At 46.6% G+C, this 24965-nt stretch overlaps 1 protein-coding gene across 1 annotated transcript in view; it reads right to left on the bottom strand.

Moving 5' to 3' along the window:
• The window catches only part of ETV6 (ETS variant transcription factor 6), a 139943-nt gene extending 116217 nt beyond the window's left edge, over positions 1–23726 (bottom strand). Inside the window, exon 1 of the mRNA XM_074901799.1 lies at positions 23435–23726. Coding sequence (XP_074757900.1) covers positions 23435–23467 — 33 coding nt within the window. The 5' untranslated portion in view covers positions 23468–23726. The remainder of the gene's footprint in view (positions 1–23434) is intronic.
• Positions 23727–24965: the final 1239 nt, after the last annotated feature.

Raw genomic sequence — 24965 nt, 5'->3', positions numbered from 1 at the left:
AGGACCACACAGGTTGCTCAAGGTATCACTCATAAGAAAATCTAGCTGTCTGCAGCATTGGACAAAAAACCCACTTCAGACTAACTTCAGAGAGCATACAGTAGGCCCTAATTTTAGAAGATAACATTACTTACATGTATATATTGCACATAACATTATGATATATATGTAATATATATTGCACTTAATGTAGCATGTAACAGTAATATACACAATGCACATTCTGATCCCAAATTTATGAGCCAGAATTCACGTCAGTGGCAATTAGTAATGGAAACTCTCGTTGGTTCTAATCAGAATGGATTAAGTCCTGATGCCAAGATTGCAACACTCACAGAAGTCCTGGACCTATAGATGGAAAGTAAAACAAGTACATCAATTCCTGAGATATGATCCTGAAACTTGTTCTCTCATAAACAATCTCATTGAAAAAATCCAAACCAGGTGAAAGTTCTGAATCATATCCTTCTGAAATCAGTGGCAAAGACCCCAAGAAGATCAAAATGCCCAGAGGGATATGCTGAACTGAGGTTGGTCTACAGAGGAAAAAAAAAAAAAAAATGAACAGTGTCTCACATGATATACGAGAAGAACTCAAGCAGCAAATGGAGTTGTTACACTCTTTCTAGGCACTGCAATCTCACCACCCAGCAAACAGCTCCTGAGTTGAGATCCTGGAAAAAGGTAATTTTCTTGGCAACAATGAACTGCTGTTCTTACAAAAGCTACGTTGGCTGTCAAACCTTGGGGTTCATTAAAGCAGCTTCCAACGCTGACCTAAGCCTGCCTCTTAGCATAATCATGAAACGTTTTATGCCAGGACAATTGTGAAAATTGAAGCTCTCTTTGAAGACGGGTAAGTGGATGTACTGGAACAGTCATTGCTCCTTTGGTTTGGGGTTTGTTGTTGGTTTGGGGGTTGTTGTTGTTTTGTTTTTTTTAAAACAGAAGTACTACACCACTTAAATGCTCAAGGCATGACTAACAGGGGTCATTACACTGCTATATGGAAGTGTTTGCTTGGTGACCCTGTGCTGCCTCTGTGTGACTGTTCTGAGCCCACCCGGAGGTTCAGGAGTTTCTTTTCAAGTCCACTCCATCTGAGCTGACTTGAAAAGAGCCAACTGTCATGACAAGTTTGTCTCCATCTCCTGCAACCCAACTGGTAACGCTTCCTCACTGTAAAGATCACTCTTTGCTCCATCTCCTGCATCCTTAATGATAAGGCACGTCCTACAGGCCAGATGTTGACATCCTTTACACCAGCAAATACAGGTTTCCCTTGGCTGACAGCTTGGGTAACACTAATGGGTTGGCATAAGTGAAAATGGCCTTGCAGTTTGCGTTCACTGAGCAGTACTGTTCACGATGCTCTGAGAAGAGGGAATGGCCAGGGAGCCATTGTCACGCTTATCATTAAGCCTGTGCTTAAATGTGTTGTTGAACAAGTGCCCAAAGCACCAGGCTGGAGCAAAACAGGTCACTATTCCTATCTTAGGATGGCAGATGCTAAATAAGCTGTTCCCTTTTCACCACTGCTCCTCTGCCTCAGTTTCCCCACTGGAAAACCAGAGGAAATTACACTGATTTGCTTTGTAAAGCATTTGGAAACAGCAGCTGAAACGTGAAACAAAAGCTGGGCCTCTCTCCACCCTGGCCCCAAGGCTTGGTTACTGTGTGCTACAGGCTTTAAGGCAAGGAGTTTAATCCTGCTCAGGAAGGACCCTACAACAAGCTGGTGGAGGGATCCAAGCACCAAGAGACCAGCACAAAACTTACACATCGCAGATCTGCAACCACTGAACACCCAGCTACCTCATCTCTCCTCCCAGGGGCAGAGCATGTCACAGGACGTGATCCGAGTTGTTCCTCACACCTCCTCCATAATTTTTAGAAGGGCTGCACATCCACTACAGACAGGTGCAGACCTACCAGTGTCCGTCAGGTCTGACTAACATAGCTACGGCAGCAGAAGTGCATACCGGGGACCCAACCACACCAGTAAAACTGCACACATGCTGGAAGAATTTGTTTCGCTAGTGGACAGTGGTGATTTTTTACAGCACTAACACTTCTTTACACAGCCACATTTATCCTCAGACCGCTCTGTCAGTACACGCTGCCTGCTATTCTTGTCCATGTAAAGCACTGATATAGCTTCAAAAAGATTTCTCTTCCTTTCTCTGGCCTGTACTCCCACACTTTCAGGAAGCTGTTTGAGCCTCTCAACCTCTCATTTTCTAATCTGCTATTCCTATACTCTCTCACACACACACAGAGCCCTCAGCAACTCTCCCTCAAGCCACAGGTGGCCAAAAAATCCACAACCACAGAGCTGCGGGAGTCAGGAGGGGAACACAAAAACACGCAGCACCACTAGTTGAGATGGAGACGGTGAGCGAGCCCGTGCCAAAACATGGAAAGCAAGGTGCGTTTGTACTCACCGCAAAGTGGCTACAAGTGCAAGCAAAATTCCTCAGGGATCTCCCAGGGAAAGAAAACTCTTCCAGGAACCTATCCCCCTGCCCTTTCTCGAGGCATTTAAGAACACGTAGTTCTTCACAGGGATACCCCGCAAGCAAGGGAAGATGCTCAAAGGGAGCTCCCTCCCCCAGCACTTCATCTTTTTGTAAAGCTTCTGAATGAAACTCAAATTGGCACCTAACTTCCAAAAGGAAACTTCATCTCACTAATAAAACATGCAGGAACAATCTTTGGTAGCAATGAGAGAGGCAAGAAAGAAGTGACCTGAGAAGAGTTGGAGATTATTATTTACAGGGCTGAAAACCTCCTCCCACACACATACACACACACACCTTTCTTGTCTGCTGTACTGGACCAGAGTAAAAATTGCACAACACCACTTCTTGAGCTGATCTAATTCAAGGATGGATACAACAAAAATGACTCTCAGAAATTTAAGTAAGGCCAGCAGGGGCAGCTCCAAAATCCTCTGTTCAGCTGCTCAATAATCTAAGAGGGATGTGGATTCTGTAACAGACAGCTGCTGCAGCTTGGAAAGTGCCTGTTCTCAAACAAAGTGGCAAACTGACCATTTCAACCAAGAAAATGAAAAAGAAGGGAGTAGTCCCTGGGAGCTGTCAGGTCAGAGCCACTGTCCCTTAACAGAGCGGGGGGACCACACTGCCAGTGATGCAGCAGCACCGGCAGGACTTTTTTCAGAGAAGCAGGAAGGGCGATGCACAGTCATTCAGCAGGATTAGTGTGGAAGCTAAATTTCTAAATCAAGGATTTCCATTCTTATGTACTTTGTTTCCACCCCTCAAAAAAAAAAAAAAATCTTACTTTCAGATATTTAAGAGTTCTCTCTGGTAATTACAATGTTCCAAGAGGTAATGGCTATCTATTTAGAGGGAAGTGTTCTAGCTAAGGTTTCTTTCCTTTTTTTAAATAAACAAAACAAAAACCATTCAGCATTGGACTGCTTCACTGTCTGATATCCACTCAGTTCATGCTGAACAGGTCTACAGTCCTACTAGTCTACCTTGGCACCTTGGTACCTTTGTATGATGCAAAGTGTTTGACAAGGGCTGGTAGAAGAAAGAGGAAATCACATTTCTGAGATGGAACAAAAGAGAAAAATCAAGACAGACAAGCACTTTAAATAAATCTGAAAGGGATGTAACAACAAATGGAGATTCCTTCCAATCACTGTACACACAAGGAACTGATAATAAAATAATAGCCAGATGAATGGAAGACAGTGGATAGCAGTCAACCAAACTAATGAAGTAGCTCCTGCACCAATTTTGAACTTGTCAAAGACATTCTGAACGTTTCAGATTTTGCAGGGAGTGGGGGGAATACAAAACCTTCCCCAGTACCTCAGCCCAGTTGGTTTTCCAACTTGCAGACAATGCAGAGGCTCAGAAGGAAGAGATGCCTCCACGTGATGCACTGAGGGCAGTGGAAAGCAGTCTTGTAGGCCAGGCAGCGAGTATCCCTGCCTCCCTCTCTCCCATCACTAGTGCACACACATCAAAGACAAATGACTCATCCCAGCAAGGTCAGCCTTAAAATCTATTGAGCCTCAAGTTGCAAAGTCTTGAGCTGGTGCAGGGGAGGAGACAGGTAACCAGACAGCAAGTCACCTCTTGGGGTTGCAGAGAAGCATCAGTGCTACCCCCTGTTTGGGAGTGGGAATGGTCAGTGAGTCGCCTTCCTCCCCAGTCAGGCTGCCTGTCAGGCAGAAGCACCAGGCAGGCTCAAGGAACACGGCGTCTGCACAGTTTCAGGTGGTCACCAGTGTTACTTGAGACTTGATGTGGGATACGGACAGGGAGATGGGTGGGTGGGTCAGTCAAGAACAAAAAATTCTGCAGGGTTTGTCATCTGCCTGCCATGCAGGTGCCATGGGTAAGATGTAAAACACGGGTTGAAGAGATGCAGACTCCACTCATGGCTTCTCACCAGCCCCTCTGGCCTTAAAAAGAAAAAAAGTGCTACTTTGTACCAGCATTTCCTATTTTTGTTGCTGTTGGTGTCACCATCTGCTAATCAGAAAGCATCATTATTAGAAAACACGCTGTCTGTATTCAAATGGAAAAGTGTTGTTTCAGTCAACTTCCTCAAGCTGAGTCAGGGAAAAACAAATGAAGAATGGAGTTCTGAAATGCTGAATCATTCCGCTTTGTACAAGAATACCTCAAAATAATAATAATAATTAAAAAAAAAAAGTAGTATTTAAAGAAGAGACAAACTAACCTTGCTGTTAATAAATCCCTAGGAATCCAACCAGGGTTTTTTTTAAAAAAACTGTAGACATTCTTTCCCCTTTATGTTTGAACTTTCAGAAAATGATTTACAAGTAGTGATGTTACCTGTGTGACAGAGTCTGTCTCTTGACTAGCTTTCATTATGGTCAATGCCACTAACTAATAATGAGTTTTCCTTTCTGAGTTATCTCTTGCTCAGTTATCACTACAGGCTTCAACCCAATCGTCTTGAACTCAGTGAAGCATAGAGATCAGGTTCAATAAACATGATTGTTTTATAATCTCTGGTAAATACTTTGGTCTTGAAGAGTAATTTCTTTCCTCCTTTAGTTGTGAAAGTGTCTTTAGTTTCTCAAGTAACTTTAGAGGGAGGAGAATTTCTCAAGTCTTCACTACAACAATCACCTAAGCTGCTATCAGCCAGTAGGAACTATTTCACCAAAATCTACCCAAACTGCCAACGTTGGGGTAATACCAAACTGATAGCTCAGCAGTTCTACACTATGCTGATTTTAATATTAATTTTCATTAAATTTTAAGTTCATTATCCTAGCCATGCTTCAGGCTCACATCAACCACCACAGTGGTATCTTTAGGAGCTCTTCAGATAAGAGTTCAAACAGAAGCTTTTTTTCTTAAATACAAAAAAGCAAACTACCCCAAAATCGTACTGTTAAACCCTGGTTCCTACTGCCAATACTCCTGCAATATTAATCATCCCAGCAAGGTGTCAGGGCAAGATCATTATTAATTATTTGTATCAGAGGCACAAGCAGTTCCCACCTGTGATGTGACTCCATTTTGCTAGGCGTTAAGGCTTTACGGAGGGGCAATCACATGAAATGACTTCAAGGTCACAGAGAATGCAGCAGCACAGTAGGGACTGAACTAAAACCTCCCATACCTCCACACAATACCTTTAACCCAAGCCTATCCTCCCTGTCCAGGGTAATGACTATATGCGCCGTGCTGGTGTATTTTTATAACCATGTTGCAAGGCCAGTGTAGAAGGAAGACACAAGGAAAATAAAACAAGACCTATGAGCTGGCCTAGTTTTCTATAGAAAGGATGCCACAAATACCTTTCACACCAAATCCAATACAGGGCATATATACCAAATTCCCAGGAAAGCTGCAGTGAGCATGGCTCGTAAAGAGCTAGCATTTGTAGACTGAAAGTATCATTTCTGTGTTTGCATGTTTTGAGAACACAATTTTTAACAGATAATTGAAACTCTGAAATGACCTCTAGATGAGGCACATGGGACAAACTTCCTCCCCTGACCCAGAGAGGCTTCACGCTTTGCTGCATGGTTAAACAGGTCCAGACGGTCTGTCAGCATCAGTGGAACAGAACAGCATAAATTTGCAATGAAAGTGGGGAGTTTGGCCTTCAGTGTTCTCAGTCTGTCTCAGAAGGCTCAATACACGCAAGCGCCTCCTTTTATTAAAGCAGTGTTCTCCTACTATTAAACCTAAACAGCAGAGCTAAGGTGTGATGAGAAACGCAAAGCAAGGCATAGCATGGTTGGAAATCCACAGATGACAGCAGCGGGGCGTCACGCTGATACCAGAAGGCTCATTCATAGCTCCAGGCAAGAGCTCTACCCTTCACATCAGAAGAGCAAACCATGCTGCTTCAGACCCTTGGTGTCTGCTGGCATAAGAAAAGGAGATGGCTTCTCAGCACAAGAACCACCATGTTCTCCTGAACCACTGACCACTTTTCCCGTAGCTACTCTACCTAGCCTAAAGGGACAGTTCTTGTAAAGAAAGTAGGCGTGAATCTTTAAAAGCTTTGGTTCTGATGTCAGGTAACACAGATCTGGCCAAAGCTTTATTCTGAGTTTCATCAACGCTCTAATCCCAGATCAACTGGCACCGCCGCTGAAAAAACGTGCCCTGCCCTCCTCATGTTCCCAACTGCTTATTCCCACCTCCACACCGGGCTCTGCCTTGCGCTAGCACAAGCTGTCCATTTTAATCCAGATCTGCTGCCCTGTCAAGCACACGTCCGCCCAAACATGTGTGCCAGCCCACGGGAGGGGAAGGGTGGCACAAGATCTTTCAGGGTGCTACCACCTTATCTTGAATTAAGAGTCTCAGCAAACTACTTCTTCAGCAATACAATAATGTAGTAGCCTTTAAAGAATGGTTAAAAAACCTGCAGAGAAGTAACCAGCCCTACATCAGCCCAAAATTGGATATGGGCAAATAGTCCTTCACAGTGACACTGCCGGAGGCAGGGAAGGATGGTACAACAGTATTGTACTGCCATACCATAGAAGAATTCAGGAACTAGCAGGCTCAACGTAGGATGAAGACCCAGGACCCCTGCTCAAGTCAGTTTTCACCTGCCTCACCACACCTTGAGCAGGACGACTCTTCAGATCATGCTTCAAGAGCCTCACCTCTTACGACGCCAAACCCCACTACTTCAAAAGAACACAGATTATAGCATAGCCTGACAATACAGTCCATGACCTCCTACATGCACTTCACAGCCACAAATACGGCAGAGTTTAGAGAGAATACAGTTAGGCTGTAAAAAGGGAAATAACCGAGCATACAAGAGGCAAAACAGGAGGCCAGACACTAGCTAGCCACAAGGAAAACAAACATCTCAGCACCAATGACTCTCGCCTGGAAAAATGCTTGGTGTTCAAGGCTTCTTAATGAGCCCATAGCCAGAATAATTAACAATGGACAGCAGCAAGACCTGTGATAGAGAAATGGAGGGAAGAAAGTTAATGACCTGGCCACACGAGAAGCGTGCTACTTCTGCACGCTGGGATCTGTGCGCTGCCTTTTCATTTCAGACAGATGCTACGCAAGCCAGCAGCAATGGGAAATCAGACAGGCTAAGATTATCCTTTCATCTGACACACTGTTAAGAAATAAAGTACTTTCCATTAACGGTCTAAATCACTCCGAGTTTACCACTGTACTGCCATACAGATTATCAAACCCTCGCCTTTTTTTCCACTGGAAGGACAAGATCAGATAGAATACTGCTGCTTTCTAAAACCAGGCATATCATTTAGCTCCTATTTCAAGTGACTTGAAGAACAAACGGACTTTGCAATCTCCAAGGGCTGTGTTTTCCCAGTAGCCTTGTCACCATCACTTTTAAGGACTGCGGCTTCAAACATGTGAAAGGCGAGGTAAAACTTGAGGGACAAACCTGAAGGAAAACACAGCATGGTGACTGTGCATGAACGGATAGGCTATCCATTTGGAAACGTGAAAAAGGGACAGGCGAAGCACTGGAAAAGGCAGGCATGAGAAAATTTAGCCCTGCTTCACCAGCCTAAAACGAGGGCTGCATTCAAGAGTGCATTGTTAACCGTTCATTTGTCCCCAGATGACATTCCAGCACCCACTCCTGCAGCACCATGAACCATACCGATACCCAAAGCCTGAGTGGGAAATTCAGGAGTCAAATAGTTGAGTGCAAACAGCTAGAATATCGGTAAGAAATTAAAGATGATCTACAAAACCTGGGCAAGATCATGTTACTGCTGTGCTTGCCCACTGAGTTAGGAAAGTGCACGTCCAGACTGCACAAGGTACACTGACATATTTTAATTCACTTTTGTATGGCATGATAAAATTAACTTCCCTGTGTTTAACACTGGGAAAACAGAATTTCTTCTGCTATCAGCATCTTTGGAGAATTTCTGCTTCTGTTTTACTGTGTTGGTAGCAGGTGTAACATCTTCAGACATTCAGGCTCTACAGTCAGCCCTTGAGAACAGCGAAGGAAGAATCTGTCCCCAGAAGGACCACTGAAGTGGGTGCAGTGGTTCAGGACCTCAGGAGACAGTTAAAGGTGAGCAGGTTGTGCAGCATGGACATCACAACTAAGTTCAGCCTAAAGACAGGCAAGTACGTACCACATGAAAGCAAACTGCTGTGGACGCTGCCAGCTGCAGGACACCATTCTAGATGTGGAGCTTGGTAAAGGATACACAAGCATTCGCAGGTTGGTTTGTTTTTTCTTTTTTCCCTTTTAGCCAGCTCACCTTTCTAGTTCTAATTGTCCACTAATGGCATTAGCGCAGGACAAGCATGGGTTGAGAACTAGCTCAACTTGCACTGAAGGAAAATATTTTGGGTCCCACGAGAAGGTCCTGTCTGCTGGCTTATTCATTTCTTAATCATTATGTGTAGAAATATGAAGTCCAGGCACTCAGTAAACAACACTCCATCCTCAATTTTTCTCAGCTATTAGGATCTTGAAAAGAAGAGTCAGGGATTGAAAGGCAAAGAGATTGAATTATCAAATCAAGATAGTCACTCCAAAGCAGGTTTCAGGCACGCTGATGGAATAAATTAATGGAAGTGCTGGAATTGTCCCTGTATTGTATAACACCTGTTCATCAGCCACACAGTCATGCGGTTACATGTTTGTGCCATCCAAACAAACGCATCCTTGTCTTGCAAGGAACTGTGTTCACTTGTCTCTTATCAGCCATCAGAAGAGGTGCGGCTGACACAGCACCTAGCATTTGAATTATCTAAGAATCTAATTATTTTTTTTCCACCCTCTGTCAGCCAAATCTTGGGAAAAGCCTAGAGAAATAAAATAGGTCAGAGCACTTTGTGCCAATAAATGGCATCACAGCCCAAGAGGAACGTCAAGGACAGAAAAATCCCCAAGAATTTTCCCCAAAAAAATGTGCTGAGAAATCCTTCATAACCTGAAGAATATTTGTCTCATGAATTTCAGATGGTCAAGTTACCTCTGCTGAGGAAACATCACAAGATCAAAAAACAGAGCAGAAAGTCTGATTCACATGAGAGGTTTTCTCAAACTGTTACTTTTCCACTTGTCAGGCATCTGTAGAGAGTTCAGCACCCAAGTATCAAAGCCCTAAATAAAAATGGAAAACCACAGTAGTTCTGGTCAGCCCAAAGGCCTGTCTAAACTAGTACCACATCTCCAGCAACACCCACCAGGAACTGCTCAGGGTAAGAGCACAAGGAATAAACTCTCTCCTGCACACTCCCCCAGCAACCCACAGGCTAGGGGCTTTCTGAACCAAGGACTGCAGCTGTATCTTTGCAATTAATGGTCCCAAACAGATCCATTGAGCATGAACTGTCTTTTGAAACCAATTGCCTGTTTGACCCTACATTACAGCTCCTGGCAATAAGTTCAGTAGCCTCACAGTATGTTGTATGAAAACACAGTTCCCCCCTCTCTTTAAAACTGCCATATGTGTCCATCTGATCCTCCCTGTTCCCATACAATGAGAAATAACCCTTCCCAATTCTGTTCTCCATGCCTCTGCCTCTCATGACCTTCTCAAGCACTTTTTTTTTTTTTTTTTTTTTTACACAAGAGGCTGCAATGGGCCCAGCTGCTTGCAGTTGCTGCCATGGCAAACTCCTTCCCCTCACTTCCTAATTCCTTCACTCTCAATCCCACCCTATTTCCCTGGCTCCTGTTTTCCTTCCTCCACCAACCACCAGTACCATAGCTTAGAGTAGGTGTATAGAAATACAGATACCTGATCTCTGTTTGGTTCAAACAGTTCCCTATCTACACAGGCACGTAGAGCCACCCCATGTCAAAGCTCTCATCTTGCAGCAGTACCAAGTATCTTTAAATTTCTACCTGGCTGTGAAGGTGGATGGGCCGAGAGCAGCATGCTCTGGGAGCTCTCTTCAACCCTGAAGAGCAGGACTGCTCACCTGGACTCTCATCACCACCAGCACGTGTTTAGAAGAACCTGCAGGTGACCTGTTTGTTGGCACTTTCAAGACTATGATAAAAAGTTTTCTCAGAAAACCTACAGGGACAAATTCTGAACAAAAAAACCTGTTTATTTTTCAAGTATATGTAATTAATTTCCAGAAGCATAGATACCAACCAAGCCATTCATTTTTGCGAGCAAGTAGTTTGAACTTGCGGGCAAGAAAAATGTTGCTGACCCGGTAAAATTGTTCAGGCTGTTATACGGAAAGCAACCCCAAAATGGAGTTTATTCCATCTCCAAAAGTTATCACTCTAACCACCTCTAATTCCCTCAATTTTGGGTTATGCTGGGTTTTTTTGTTTGTTTGGGTTTTTTTTTTCTCTTTAGAAGATGAAAATATAAATATGCATGTGCTCACTATAATGCTTAAATTTAAACACGCTCTAAAACCAAGCCCTACTCCAGGCCAGTTGCTCAGTGTCCTTCGTACACAAACCATCAAAGGAGCTACCCCTATGTCTTCAATCCACAGCTTTCACACTTTCTTCACTGCTGTGCCAACCACACACTGACAACCTGAGTCTACCCATGTTTACTTTTTAATTGAGGTTAAGACAGTGACAGAACTTCAGTTGTTGTTTGGGGGAGGGGTTTTTTGCCTCTTTTTCAACAAAAAGGAGGCCAAGGCCCATAGAGCTGAATGGATATTTTGCATATGTGAGTGCACGCTGTGGACCACTCATGGAAAATGGACAGAGAATTAGGAAACTCTGGTCTAGACTGAAGGAAACTAGCTCTTTCTTTCATCAACATTTACCTCATAACTGGACTAGCTGAAGTGACGGTGACATAACTCTTCACCTCCCAGGGACACACAGTAGGACAGTGAGGTTCTCAGCCCAGCAAGCAGGAAGGACAAACAGGAGTGATGACAGGCCAGCCTAAGCACAGTATCATCTGGCAAGCAAATAGCGAGGGGGAGTCCCAGGTAGGCAGCAGGCAAAGGGCTCAAGGAGATCACAGAATTATTTTGCTGCAGCTATAGGTACCAAGAGACCTCACAAAGCCACTTTGCTCCCCATCTGGGAAGCTGGGCAATCCTAGTTCCCTGCCTCACAGGGAACTGGCTGTGACAACAAACATACTAAAACACTGAGCTAACAGAGAGTATCTTTGCATACATACTGAGCTAACAGAGAGTATCTGTCATAGAGACACCTCTACTACAGAACACAAGTTAAAACCTGTTTTTCAGAGCCTTTTCCTTCCAGGAGCACCAACACTATAAGGGTTCTGGTTTCATTTGGAAACAAGAGGCTTGTTCTTCATCTACAACAGCTTCCCCTCTTGTTTGCAAAGCCAAACCTTCACGCTAAACTGGAGAAATAGCCCTCATGTCAGCTGATTTTCCACTGCTTCAGCCCTCCATGGCTAAAGATGATGAGTCTCACCACTAAAGCATTGAATGAAGACTCAGTATAGAGGATAACATGCAGAGGACAGAAAGAGGTTCTGAGTAGCACTGTATTCAAGATCCGCCAAGGCATTATGTCTAAACATGTATCATTTTTCTAAGCCACTTTTAAAATTTCAATTTTAACGTTGGTGGCTTTTTCATTTAAAATGAAACCCTAAGAAATGTGAAACCAAAGTGTATTGAAATCCAGACATTACTGTAATAGCAGAAAATCATTTTAAAGGTAAATTCCAAGTACAAAACTTTGTGCCAAAGCATAAAAGAAAGTTTTACCCTTCGAATGAGCAGGACCCACTATTATACACCTAGAGCCCAAGCCTGCCAAAGAGCCAAGCCAGCTTTTGGCAACAGATGCAGAGAGAATATTTTCTTCTTTCAGTTTAGTCAATTAGTTCATTACAATAACTAGTTTACCAGAAGCTGGAAAATGCTTTGGAGTTGCAGAAACAGGAATTTTGTTTTCTTCTTCCAGCCAACAAATAAAAATGAGGGGTGAGGGAGCAAAATCTACTAATACTAAATCAGTGCGACAAGAAACAATCAGTGCAATCAAAAAAGAGATAACATTTCACTTAATAAAAAAGCCTGTTATTTATTAAGAAAAATTACCTAAAAGTGTACCAGATACTCCTTTTTCATGTACAATTGTAAAAACTTTTGAAGAACTACTTTTAATGCTCAGGCTTTTGATGGGGGACACTGCACTTGTAATTACATTTCCCTGCAAAGCCAAGTACAGTCTATCCTAAACAGCATGTAAAAGTAATTTTTTTTAAAAAAGCAATCATCCAGCAAATTTATTTGTTATTTTTCAAAATAAAAACGTAACTAAATCTGTACGAGACTATCCAATCACTTAAATAGATACTTGTGGACGTTGTATAGATTAGCAGAAAGGAGAACTAAATTTAGGTTTAAGGCCATATTTAGCTGCACATCAATATGTTTTCATGGCTATCCAACACTGAATCACTCTCTCTTTAGGAAAAATAACTAAAAAGTACACAAGCAAAACCATATCTGAATTGATTTTGTATATCCATTCTTCTGTTTGCCATTAAAAAAAAAAAAGTCACAACCAAAGCGTGACGCAAGGTCTGCACAAATGACAACATTTCGTAGCAAGCGAGACCGTTCGGTGCCCGCCTGCAACATTTGGCCAGGCAGTGAAAGCAGCAACTCTTATGCCCACGGCTACAAGCTCCGGTTGGGACACCATTTGTCACGTATGTGAAAAAGAGTTAATGCTTTAGGAACACATTTCACACAGGTGATAATGGGAACTGGGAGACCTTTGGAAAAGCATAGGTCAACCCACATTTGGCTCCTAGAAACAAACAATGTCTCTTCCCCATAATCAGAAAACTTCCCTTTTTCAAATGCTGATCTGTAACTCCTCTTCCTGGTATTCCCTGAAGGTTTTCCCTCTTTCATTTGAATCTGGGTAATTAAAGTAACAAAGCCAATCCCTTCCTAGTCCTAGCAATCCAGACTTCACGAATCTCTGCAAGTAACAGACACAAATTCTTCCTTAGCTCTCTTTCCACTTACAATTAACTAGCGTTCTTGAAATCTAGACCGCTAGGGCTGAGACTCAGGAAACAACCCGGAGGAGACTAATAAGTACTTGAGACCAACCTTCCAGGGTTCAGAATTTTACACCAAAGCATCTGAACACCTATACATCATCAGAGAAAGTCTATCTTGCCTGGAACCTTGTCCCCAAAAGACAAGAAGTCTGTTTCAGGAAAGGTTTAACAGACAGAAAAAGCAATCTTTCCCCTGTGTAATTACAGGGGGTTTTCCCCCATACAGGCTGTTAGGCTTAATATCTTCCCTGTAATCCTCTACCCTCTTTTTTAAAACCATTTGTACTTTTAGCCTCCACAGCCTCCTGCAGCAGTGAGTTCCATAATTTAACACAGATGGAAGAAATACTTGTTTTAAGCTTTGCTGGCTGGTAATTTCATTGCCCGCTCCAGTTTTGTACTATCAAAAATAATTGCTCCCCATCCTACACAACCGTGTGATTTTATATTTCTATTATACCTCCCTCAGCAGTCTTTTTTCCAAGCCAAAGAGTCCTAGGCAACGTAGCTTCTCTTCCTATGGAAGTTTTCCCAGGCAACTTCACTGCTCATTTCTGTGTCTTTTTTTTTGGTGCCACTACAAACCTTCCTAGTAGGCAGGAAAACATGCTGTAATCAGAACTGATACACAGCACGGATTCAAACTGCAATATACAGATAATTTTTATTTTACTCCCTGCTCCTTTCCCACTACCGTTTTATTTGCCTATTTGACCCCAAATTGAAAACTGAGCTCAGTCTTCTCTTTTATTCACCATTTCCTAAAATACAATCCCAGCTGCCAGGCCAGTTCTGAGAGGTCTATCAGTGAACAGGACTGAACACCTTCAAGAAGACCTCACTGTTTCTGTTAAGCAGAAGAGCCACGAGACACCCTCACACAGAACTACCAAGAGGAAAAACAAAAACCTGTACTTTCTGCCCACTTTTCCAAGCTTGCAAAATTCAGCCACTGCCCGTCAACATGGTTCAGTTGGCTGTGCTAATTGGCTGTGCACACACTATTAATTCACTCTCTTCTTACTTTGAGCTTTAAAAGAAGTTGTAATTTGTCCCAGTTGGGAGGTAATAAAAGCCAGCACACGGTCAGTCACGGATGGCTCTGCTGACTCAGCTGGTGTGAGGTAGCTTGCTAAGACACTATCTCCAGTGTGTTGGAGCCCAGTGTTTACTGTACAAGGTGCGATACACATCTCAGGCCCCATGCCATGAAATATTTTACAGCCCATAACCTTCTTCCCCGGAAGCCGCTCCCACAGCCCTCCCTGAGTCCTCTTCCAGAGAACCCATTTGCTCGAGCCATTTTGATGGTGACACAACCACTCGGACTGCCAATTGAGAAGTATCTTTTACACTCATCAGCACTCCTGTTCCTGCAACCTGGTGCCCTTCCTGGCACCCTGGAACTCAGCAGGAATGACCTTATCCTCATTCCTCTGTGGGAACAGCTCAGACCTTCATTTTCTCACCTCCAGGGAGATGGCAGGTCCGTCACTCCACGGTCACTGCACAGTCCCAGTCGGGCACCTAGCACCTACACGTGCCTACACCAGGCTGCCCGAGCCAGCACAGCAGTGCTCTAAACTGGTGGGAGCTGGTCCTCTGGAGCTGGGGTGAGGCTGCTGGGACCGGAGTCACCATGGTAGAAAGGCAGTGGCACAGCTGACAACAGCCCATCAGTGCTGTCCTTGTTGCTCTGCAAGCTTCACGGTGCAGACGGACTCACACAGTGGTGCCTGCTGGAAATACCCAAGCAGCTTCTCACAGATGTGGCAGAGAGGATCCATCTGCCAGGGAACATTTTTTCCAGTAGCCCCCAGTGATAACCAGAATCAATGCCCTCAGCCCAGAGCCTCTGGTTGCTCACGACCTACCACCTCGAACCTCAACTCCTGGACAGGTCTGAGAAGTCTTGGTTTTGCCATGTTTTAAAGCACAGGACAGGCAGGAAGATAAGGACTCATTGTTCAAGAGGGAACATGGTGAAACGACAATCCCCGGTCCTAATCCACCAGAAGAAAAAAAAAAAAAGAAAGGGACTACTTCTGTCATGAGGGGGAATCCCAATGCAGATCTCATCTGAGTTCCTAGGAAGTAGGAAGGAGCTCCCCAAAACTGCTGTAATGCTGGGTTTGCTCCATTTGACCTTCAAGTGCACCAGCAGGGCTTCACAGTGCTCCATCAATGACAGAAACCACTTTTATGTGAAGACCTTTTCAGTGAAAAAAAAAAAAGGAGAAAGAGAAAAGGAAAATGCAGCATGCAAGTACTGAATGCCTTGCTGCAGCCCTACTAACCGGATAAATCTCTCGCTGAATTCTAGTAGTACTATCTCTGGCACTTTAACTAAACATTTCATTTACCTGGTAGAACTCCAAGCTCCTGGATTTCCAAAGAATCCCATAGCATTTAGAAAACACTCCTAGTTTCTGTTAATAGATGTTTTGGAGGATCCTACTGAAGACATAATGGAAAAAAATCACTTCAGCCATACTCTGCTGAAATTCAAACTATATAAAGAATCTCACCCTCTGCTGTGTTCCATCAGTTTTAAGAAAACTCCTTACTGGATGCCTATTGTTTTCCTCCAGATTAAACTCTAGAGATTTTTCAAAACAAATAATCTCCAAGCTTGACCAGACCCTACCTGAGCTAGCTAGAAAAAAAACCAAAATGAAACAAACAAAAAACCTACAGCAAAAGCAGACAAAAAACCCAAAAACCCACCAAGAAATCACTCATTGTTCCTATTTATAACCACATTTAACTTTATTTTTAAATTAAACATGCAAACTCTGGATTTAATATTACTCAGCTGTTAACAGTTTAACATGTAAAGCCCAGTTGCCACATTCAAAGTATTTTTGTGGAGTTCTACTGACACTCAACTCTTACAATCACACCCAGTGATAACTCTTGGCATTATACACATCTTTAAAATGATTTACAATGCTGTTTATTTTCGTGTGCAAGCATTCCAAAGAACACCAACATAAATACCGCAGTGAGAATCTCTCTCTTTCATAACCATTTTCTCACCAGACTGTCTTAACCAGGACAGTATTTGCAAACTGTACGAGAACAACACTGAAACTGCATGTGGCTTAACAAGGAATAACCTTTGGAAAATCATTTAGATGAAGAATCATTTATAGCTTTCCTTAATTGCTATATCCAGTTCACTTTGGAGCTCAGTAGCACTACAGACGAGAAGCAGTATCATCTATCAGTGAAAAGCTTAACTCCTTTCAAAATCCTTTATTTACCGCCGCTCCAGACATTCCATAAACAAGCTCAACTTCAGCTGGAGTTTTCTGCATTTATTTCCCTGCCAGCAGTGGCATTTTGGAAAAAAAAATGATAATCAGTATAATCTATCCTTCAGTTCCGCACGTTACTAAAGAAGTAGATAAAGAGAGTAGCTGTCCTCTGTGCTCCAACAAAACACTGCCTGAAGACAACTCAGCAACACCAGAACCAATATGGCCTAAAACTGGCTTGGGCTGTACACCTAAACCACCCACCATAGCAGGAATCAGTTGCCACAACTCTGCTGTTAAAGGCGCAGGAGTTTTGGTGGCCTGTCTGGTCTCTTTGCTCGGGCTGAACCTGAGCACGTACCTGGGCTCGGTTTGGCTTCTTCACGATTGCCTAGAGGAAGATCCCACCCGTGGGCTGCCCTGGGTGGCCTCCTTCCCTCAGGAGGCACAGGAATGCACCGCGACCTAAAAATTGTTGTGACAATGCCAGCAGCTGACCACCAGCCACTGCCTTTGCCAGCAGGTCCTCCCTCGTCAGATGGGGAAGGTGTATCTGATATAAGAGAGATGCCCTCCTACCCCCAGGAAAAAGTAACACCTGGGCCAAGGGAGTATGTAGCCTGCTCTGCATTCAACTTCAGGGAGCCCTGGGGAGGGTGGTGGTCAGGGGAAGGTGGCCGGGATTGCTCTGGCAGCCACATCTGGCTGCTGTCCCTCCCAGGTGCTCCTGCCCTGGGCCAGGAGCGGGATTCACAGAATCACAGAGCCATCTCAGTTGGAAAAGCACTTGAAGCTCCTCCAGCCCCACCATGACCCTCCCTCTGACCGTTCCCAACTCCCCCAGATCTCTCAGCGCTGGCTCAGCCCGACTCTTCAACCCCTCCAGGGATCCCGGGGACTCCCCCCTGCCCTGGGCAGCCCATTCCAACGCCCAACAGCCCCTTCTGCACAGAAATCCTTCCTCAGAGCCAGCCTGACCCTGCCCTGGGCAGCTTGAGGCCATTCCCTCGGGGCCTGGCGCTGGCTCCTTGGCTCCAGAGACTCATCCCCCCTCTCTGCCCCCTCCTGGCAGGGAGTTGCAGAGGGCCAGGAGGTCTCCCCTCAGCCTCCTCTGCTCCAGACTGAACCCCCCCAGTTCCCCCAGCCGCTCCCCAGCAGACCTGTGCTCCAGACCCTGCCCCAGCTCCGTTGCCCTTCTCTGGCCACGCTCGAGTCATTCAATGGCCTTTTTGGGGTGAGGGACCCAAAACTAAACCCACTCATCGAGGCGTGACACAGGTGTGACACATCGAGGATGTGGCAAACAGCTCCGCCTGCACCAGGCGCCCAGCTCTCCCAAAGCCACCTTCAGTGCTGTCTGTGGGCACAGAAGCACCACCCTGCCCGCGTGTGGCTGATCCAGCCACCGGGACACAGCGAAGCTGGAGCATCTTGCTCTCTCCGACTGCTCACCAGAGGTGCGTGGCCTCTACCAAAAAAGCCAACAGCCAGACAACAACCCTGACCCCTCCGCCCCCAAACACCATGTCAACTAAAAAGCCAGGAACAAATCAGATCACTCTGTCACTGATTTCTGTAATAAACACAATTTGTTTCCATGCTGCATTACAAATACTAAGCCTCACTACTGTGCTGCAGAGGTAAGTTCATTATTATTTTATACCTGTTTCACAGATACAGAAAGCAAAGGCCGGAGCGAACGTTTTCAGAAGCACTTGCTTTTGAATTGCTGTCGCTCTGGGGATGCCCAGCTGAAGGCACTGAACCACAAATACTCCAAAACAAGCGCATGCAAAAAAAACCCAAATTAGCCAATTTTTGGACTGTAGGTCAGGGCCACGCTATTGGCCAAAACCACAGGTTGCCTTAGCTCTCCTTTCTCGCAGTGAGCTTTTGTCAGAAGACTTCAGAAGGCAAACACTCAAGGACCCGGGTAACTTTTCTAAAAGGCAGCAACATCCCCTCTGTGTAACTGTACAAGACTCCATCTCCTGCTTATCATCACGTCTATCAGCAAAGCGCTGCTTAGCCGCCTCCCTCCAAAAGGCACTCCGAGATGCAAGGTGCAATATGCATGTAAATTATCATTAAAGAATCCTCTGTTTAATTGGGGCATTTCAGATTGGGGCTGCTGTTTTAATGGGTTGCCTCCCAGGAAACTGACTTCACTCGTAATGACTCAGTGAATAGTAATGACCAGTGTTTAATTGGGGCAGTGTTAGTAAAATTTTGCTTTGGAGGGATTACATTTAGCTGGTGCCAAGGAGTTAAGTGATTAATCAGGTGTTAAATAGCACGTACTTCTAAACACTGGTCCTCTCCCATTCAATTCTAAACCCACTGAACTTAATGAGAGTTTTGTCATTGACACTTAACAGAAGGAGGATCCTCCTCCTAGTACACAAGTTTGCTAATAAACATTAAGGAACATACTCTGCACTAACAGATACTCAGCCTTGGTTAAGCCTAACAGGATTCTGGCTTTGTGGTGCTGAACAGTCACCCAGCATGGGAAGCCTTCAGTGGGAGAGAGCTCTCTGCAAAAACCAGTATCTATGAAGTATTAGGAGACGTAAAGCACTATGTGAAAATTAAGTAAAGCTGGGGAAGCCAGTTCAGATTGAAAGCTCAAACGCTACGCTGATTCTTTGCCTTTCGGTCTAATATGATCAGTCGTTTTCTCCTCTTTTTTTTTTTTTTGTTTAAATGATTACAACGTACATCCTCAAATCCAAAACAAGCACCAGTGAGACAAGTCCCCGAGCAACCAGGTTCTGTGCCGACTCCTGCAGCGCCCAGGCGATCACAAGGGCCACTATGTACAGCTCCTGCAAGTGAAAGCGCTCACATCCACCAGCGTTCAGCTGCAGAAAATCTCCACTGGAGTCAGCTGTGAAACCCGACTCGCAGGAGGGCTCCCTGCGTTCAGCGCTGCCCACAGAAAGCACTCTCAGCTCAAGCATCAGCCAGGCACACACGCAAAGGGAGCCTGGGCTTGGAGAAGCCCTGATCTGGGAGAGCTGAAGCAGCTGATCCCCCCCCACCACATTCCCAGTTTTAGTTCCCCTGCAACTCCACACTTGTGCCAGCACAATTGTTTGTATGGTCTCATGGTAAATTAGACTAAGCAACTGAAAGTGCCAGATTTATAAAAAGGAAAATAAACACAATTAAACTGTGCCCCTTGGGACCTTTCTATTTGCCTGCTGAATTCTGAGCCTCCGTATGACACCATGATGACATTCTCAGGGTATTATAATTTCAGGAATAAAAACAAACTAGTGAGATCCTCACAATCAGAGAGCTCCAGGTGAGGTTTTAAAGAGAACTCATGACCACACAGAGCTTTATTAATCACAGAAATAATCACCTGGGTCTAAACTGCCAGTCCTGTCTCCCTTTGAGCTTTTGCTCTCGTGTAAGCCTTTGCCAAGATGTTGACACTCTTCCTGTGCTGTGTGTGTTCTCCCATCTGGGGGAGGAGAGGTGAGGCCATAAGGATCACTTGCCAATACTGTAACGAGTGCCAACGTCGTGGCAGTACCTACAATAATATAATCAGCTAACTACCATGGCTCAGGATCAGAGGAACAGGTTTACTACCAGCGTAGACATCCCAACAGCTGAGATGAAAAAAAAGCGTCTGAATATGACAACCACAGCAGATGTCCCTTCCCAACCCACCTCAGAGTCAGAGCCCTCAGGCCCTCTTGGGCTGAGCCTGCCACAAGCCTGTCGGTTCACACAGAGATTACACCAGTGCCCTAAACTGTAGCAAATGCTGAGGGTCCAACCTTCACACTCACCTCTGACCCCCAAGATCTTATTCTCTAAACCCCAATGATGACTTCTCTCCACAGTTTTAGACTCTTTACCCACACGCTTAACTTCCTTGCCACAACGGCACAGTCAGAGTTACCAGGTCTGCTTGCCATCAGTTAGGCAAGCCCACACCCAAGTGTTGGCAAGATCAGGATATGAGCATTATATTTTTGCTCTCTCAGAGAAAGAGTTAATTTAAGTAAGCACATGTATTTGCCGCAAAGCCAACACGTATCAATATACCATCACACATACATGCTGATAAGTATGTGACATGAACCGAGATATTACTGCAAGTTTATGTTGATTATCAACAGTTAAATATATATCAAAACTTCACCTCCTCAAAGTTTTCCTAAATCTTACTAGAGCGCTTCTCTAATAAGGTGAGATAGGGAGACCATGCATTGAGGAGCTCGGGCATAAACAAAGCACCAGCCTTCACTCCCTCCACTGAAGCTCTCCATGGTTCATCACCCCAGCTGCTGTGGCATTTACTGAACGCACCCTCGCCTTGTGTTGGAGGAGGAAGGGAAAAAAAAAAAAAATGCAAAATACATCCACCAGCACCACCGCTTCCAGTTCACAGGCTCCTCATGAAACTCTGCAACACCCTCGCTCCTCAATACTTGGCTACTTTTCAGAACAACACAGCAGCTTAGCAGTGAAGTTGGAGTACGGTGAGGAGCTTGCTCCTCTGCCTCCACCTCATACGCCATGCTGCAAGACGGACTGACACGCTGAAGAAATAATCAATCACGCTCCCATTTAAACAATGCCTCTTAAATCCAGCTGCTGATCACAACCACCTTTAACTCTGCCTGGTTCAAACAAGCATCCAAAAAGCAAGGGTAGTTAGAGAAACTGAGGAGAAAGTTGCCCAGAATGGTTTGACTAGTGAAGACATGCTGTCATTTGAAATTCACATTTCTGTCTGAAAATACGTACTTTCTGTATTTGAAACTATTAAAATAATCACCAACACAGAAGGCAGTAACAGTAGTCTCTGTTCTCCGACAAAGATAACTGCAAGGGTCAGCATGCAAACAAACTACACGTTAAAAAAAGAGTTTGGACCATGATGTTTAGAATTAGTCATTTAAAAAAAAAAAAATCAGTTTCCCCAATATCTGTCTAAACATAACGAAAATTCAGCATTGAATCATTTCAAGACTCAAACAGAAGTTTGCTTGTCTCCTGCTACGTAGCTGATCCCTTACAGTACAATTCAAACGTACCTTGGTGAGGTTTAGGGAAGGGCCAGTTTTACCGTTCCTGAAATCAGCAGTAGTGTTATTACTGACTTCAGTAAGAGCAGAAGTAAGTCTCATATTTTCAAAACGACGCATGCCAAAACCAAGGAAACACAACTCATATGACACTACCTTTACGTGACATTCATTTGTGTTCCTCTGTCCAGAGAACACATCCTACCTTTCCACAGGGTGTGCTAGAAAAAACAGGAGTTATATTTAATTTTTTATCTATACAGATCTGCTTAGTTAATTGTACACATTTTGCCTGCATTAGCATTTTGCCATACTGTAATGCGCATACAATACCCCATTATCCAATTTGTCCGTCTGTGTTATGAAAAGTCAAACTAGACTCTCTAAGCCACGAGACTTCACGGGACACAGGCCTGATCGCGTTTAACTCAGCAAGAGAAAATACACCCAGAAGTTTTCGAATTGTGGTCAAACCATAAAGAAGGCAAGACTCCCACCGTAAACGTACACACACGCACGCATGGGACAAGCAAGGAAAAAAGCATCATGCTTTTAATATAAATAAATAAGCGTGTATTCCAGGCTCTTCGCCTCAGAGGGAGTCTGGAAGGCACCTTTTCCTTCCAGGCAGGGAGAAACAACCTCTAAAACACTCAGTAGTAGGGAGCAGAAGGGAGACTCCTGGCTGGCAACACCGAAAAGCGACTCCTGAAGAAAATGCGTGATCGGAACAAAACCGAGGGGCGAGGGAAGGCGAGAGGAAAAGACTGTTCCTAGCGGGCTGCTAGATAGGAAGGGTCTGGACAAAAAAGGAAACTCCGTTTTGTTTCCATTGTCTCGGTTTCATATCGCTTCCACTTCAAAACTTCACGGGGCAACCCCCTTCTTCAACAAGCCACGGAGAAATACATCCCCCGGGCCCTGGCAGAGCGGGGCCGGGCTGCGCAGCCCTGGCTCCCTACCTGCCGGCGGGCAAAGCGATGCCAGCAAGCGCAGCCCCCGAAAAGAAATAATAATAATATGGTTATTACAAAAAAATAAAGCAACGAAAAAGCAAGCCCCGCATCCCCACGGCTGGTGGAACGGCAGCATTTCCCCGACGGCAGGAAACTTTCTGCGAACTTGCTGGCGGGGGGACGGCGGGGGGCAGCCCCCCCTCGGGAGGCCCGGCCGGGCCGGGCCGCGCTCCCCGGCTCCGCTTAAAGCGCCCAGCTCGCCGCCGGCTCCAGCCAAGAAATCCCGGTCGTGGTGGCGTGTGTCCGTGTGTGTGTGTGTGTCCCCCTCCGCCTTCTCCCGGGGCAGGCGACGGGCGCTGACAACCGGCGGGAGCCGCGTCCCCGCCGCGGGGGGCTGCCGACACCACCCCCCCCCCACACACACACTCTCTCCCCGGCCGCGACCGCCCTTCACGCGGGGGGGGGCGGTAAAAAACCAAACCAAAACAACAACAACAACAACAACAAAAAACCCACAGAAAACAAAAAGAAGAAAGAAACAGTTATTTTCACCAAAATATCCCCAGGCAAAACGTAGCGCCCGCCGCCCCGGAGCGGCGGCGGCCGCGTCCCGCGCTGACAGGGGCCGGACAGCCCGAGGGACCCCGGCCGGGGCTTTACCTTGATGCAACACTGAGCAGGAGCCTCAGACATCTCTCAGGAGGGAAACGGCGAAGCCCGGCGGGGCGGGAAGTTCTCGGGCTTTCCCCCACTTTCCGCTTCTCCTCTCCCGGTTCGGCGGCGCGGTCAGACCCGGCCCCGTTTCTCCCCTCAAGGGGAAGTTCCTGCCGCCACCACCGCCACCACCATCGCCCGGCGGCGGGCGCGGAGCTGCCCGGGGGGGAGGCGCCCGGCCGCCGCCAGTCCCCTCCTCAGCGCCGCCGCTCCGCTGAGGCGCACGATCGCGCGCGCGCCCCCCCCCCCTTCCTCCTCCTCCTCCTCCTCCTCCTCCTCCGTGCGCGCGCGGGTGAGTGTGTGTGCGCGTGAGTCGGCGCGCGCGCGCGGAGGGGCGGGCGGGCAGAAAGGTGCGGGGGGGGGGGGGGGGGGGGCGCGGCCCCGGTCCCCGCCGGTGTTTTCCTTCCTGGAAGAGAGAAACCGAAAGGCGGCGGGGGCCGGGCCCGGGCCTGGCCTGGCCGGCCGCTCCGCCCCGCCCCGCGCCGCTCATTGATCCGGAGTTTTCGGGGCCGACGCTGACGTGGGTTCCCGGCACCTCGCCCCGCCCCTTAAAGGGGCCGCGCCGAGATGAGCGGCCACGGCCGGCGGCGGCGGGGAGGGATGAAAACGGGGAGGGGGGGGGTGTTGCCCCGCGGCGGGAGTGCGGAGAAGCGCCGGCGCTCTGGGGTGGCGAGACGGGGCGGATAAAGCGGATGGGAGGCGGGAAGGACGCAGCCTGGTCGCATCGTCTTATTTAGTGTCTTTTTCTTTTTTTTAGGGGGGGGGGGGCTTTAAACGCCGCGCGCCGGTACCGGCCTTCACCACCGGGATGGACGAACGTGGATGGGGAGGGGGAAGGACGGGGAATAGGGGGGGGGGCGCAGCGGGTGGAGCGCTCGGCCCCGCGGGCTGCACAATGGCCTTTGTTCCAGCGATGGGGCTGCCCCTTTAAGAGCCCCGACCAGGAAATGAGGCTCGGGTTACCGCGGGGCACGGGAAGTCCGGGACGGGGAGGGGGGGGCACCGGCGACCAGCGGATCCCCCCAACACCACCCCCTGCCCCAGCTTGCGGCTGCAAAGCCAAAGGGACCAAGGTGGGGGGCGGGAGGTCACCCCCCACACACCCACCCACCCCCAACATGGCCGGGCGCCCCCCCCCCTCCCGGGAAACCTCCTGACAGCACGAAGGGGGGGTCACCCGCAACGTATGGGATCCACACTAGAATTTCCAGCTGCAGCGGTGTTGCACTGTTCCCCTGCACCCCCCAGGTCCCGGGGTCACAGGATGGAGAACGGCCCAAGCCCTCCTGACAGGGGTGAAAAGAGGGCGGGGGGGGGGAGGAAGGCGAAGAATAACTCGGCCATCGCTTCCTCTAAATGTCTCTGTGATTTTTAAAGACAGTTTTCTGCGTCCTGGCTGGTTTTTGGATGTGCCCACCTTTGCCGCGAGTCCCGGCCGTGCCCGAGAGCGCATCCCTGCTTGTACCCATGTCCCTGC

Source organism: Athene noctua, chromosome 3, assembly GCF_965140245.1.
Source record: "Athene noctua chromosome 3, bAthNoc1.hap1.1, whole genome shotgun sequence".
NCBI classification, from domain to species: Eukaryota; Metazoa; Chordata; class Aves; order Strigiformes; family Strigidae; genus Athene; species Athene noctua.
This window is presented reverse-complemented; position numbering and strand designations above follow the sequence as displayed.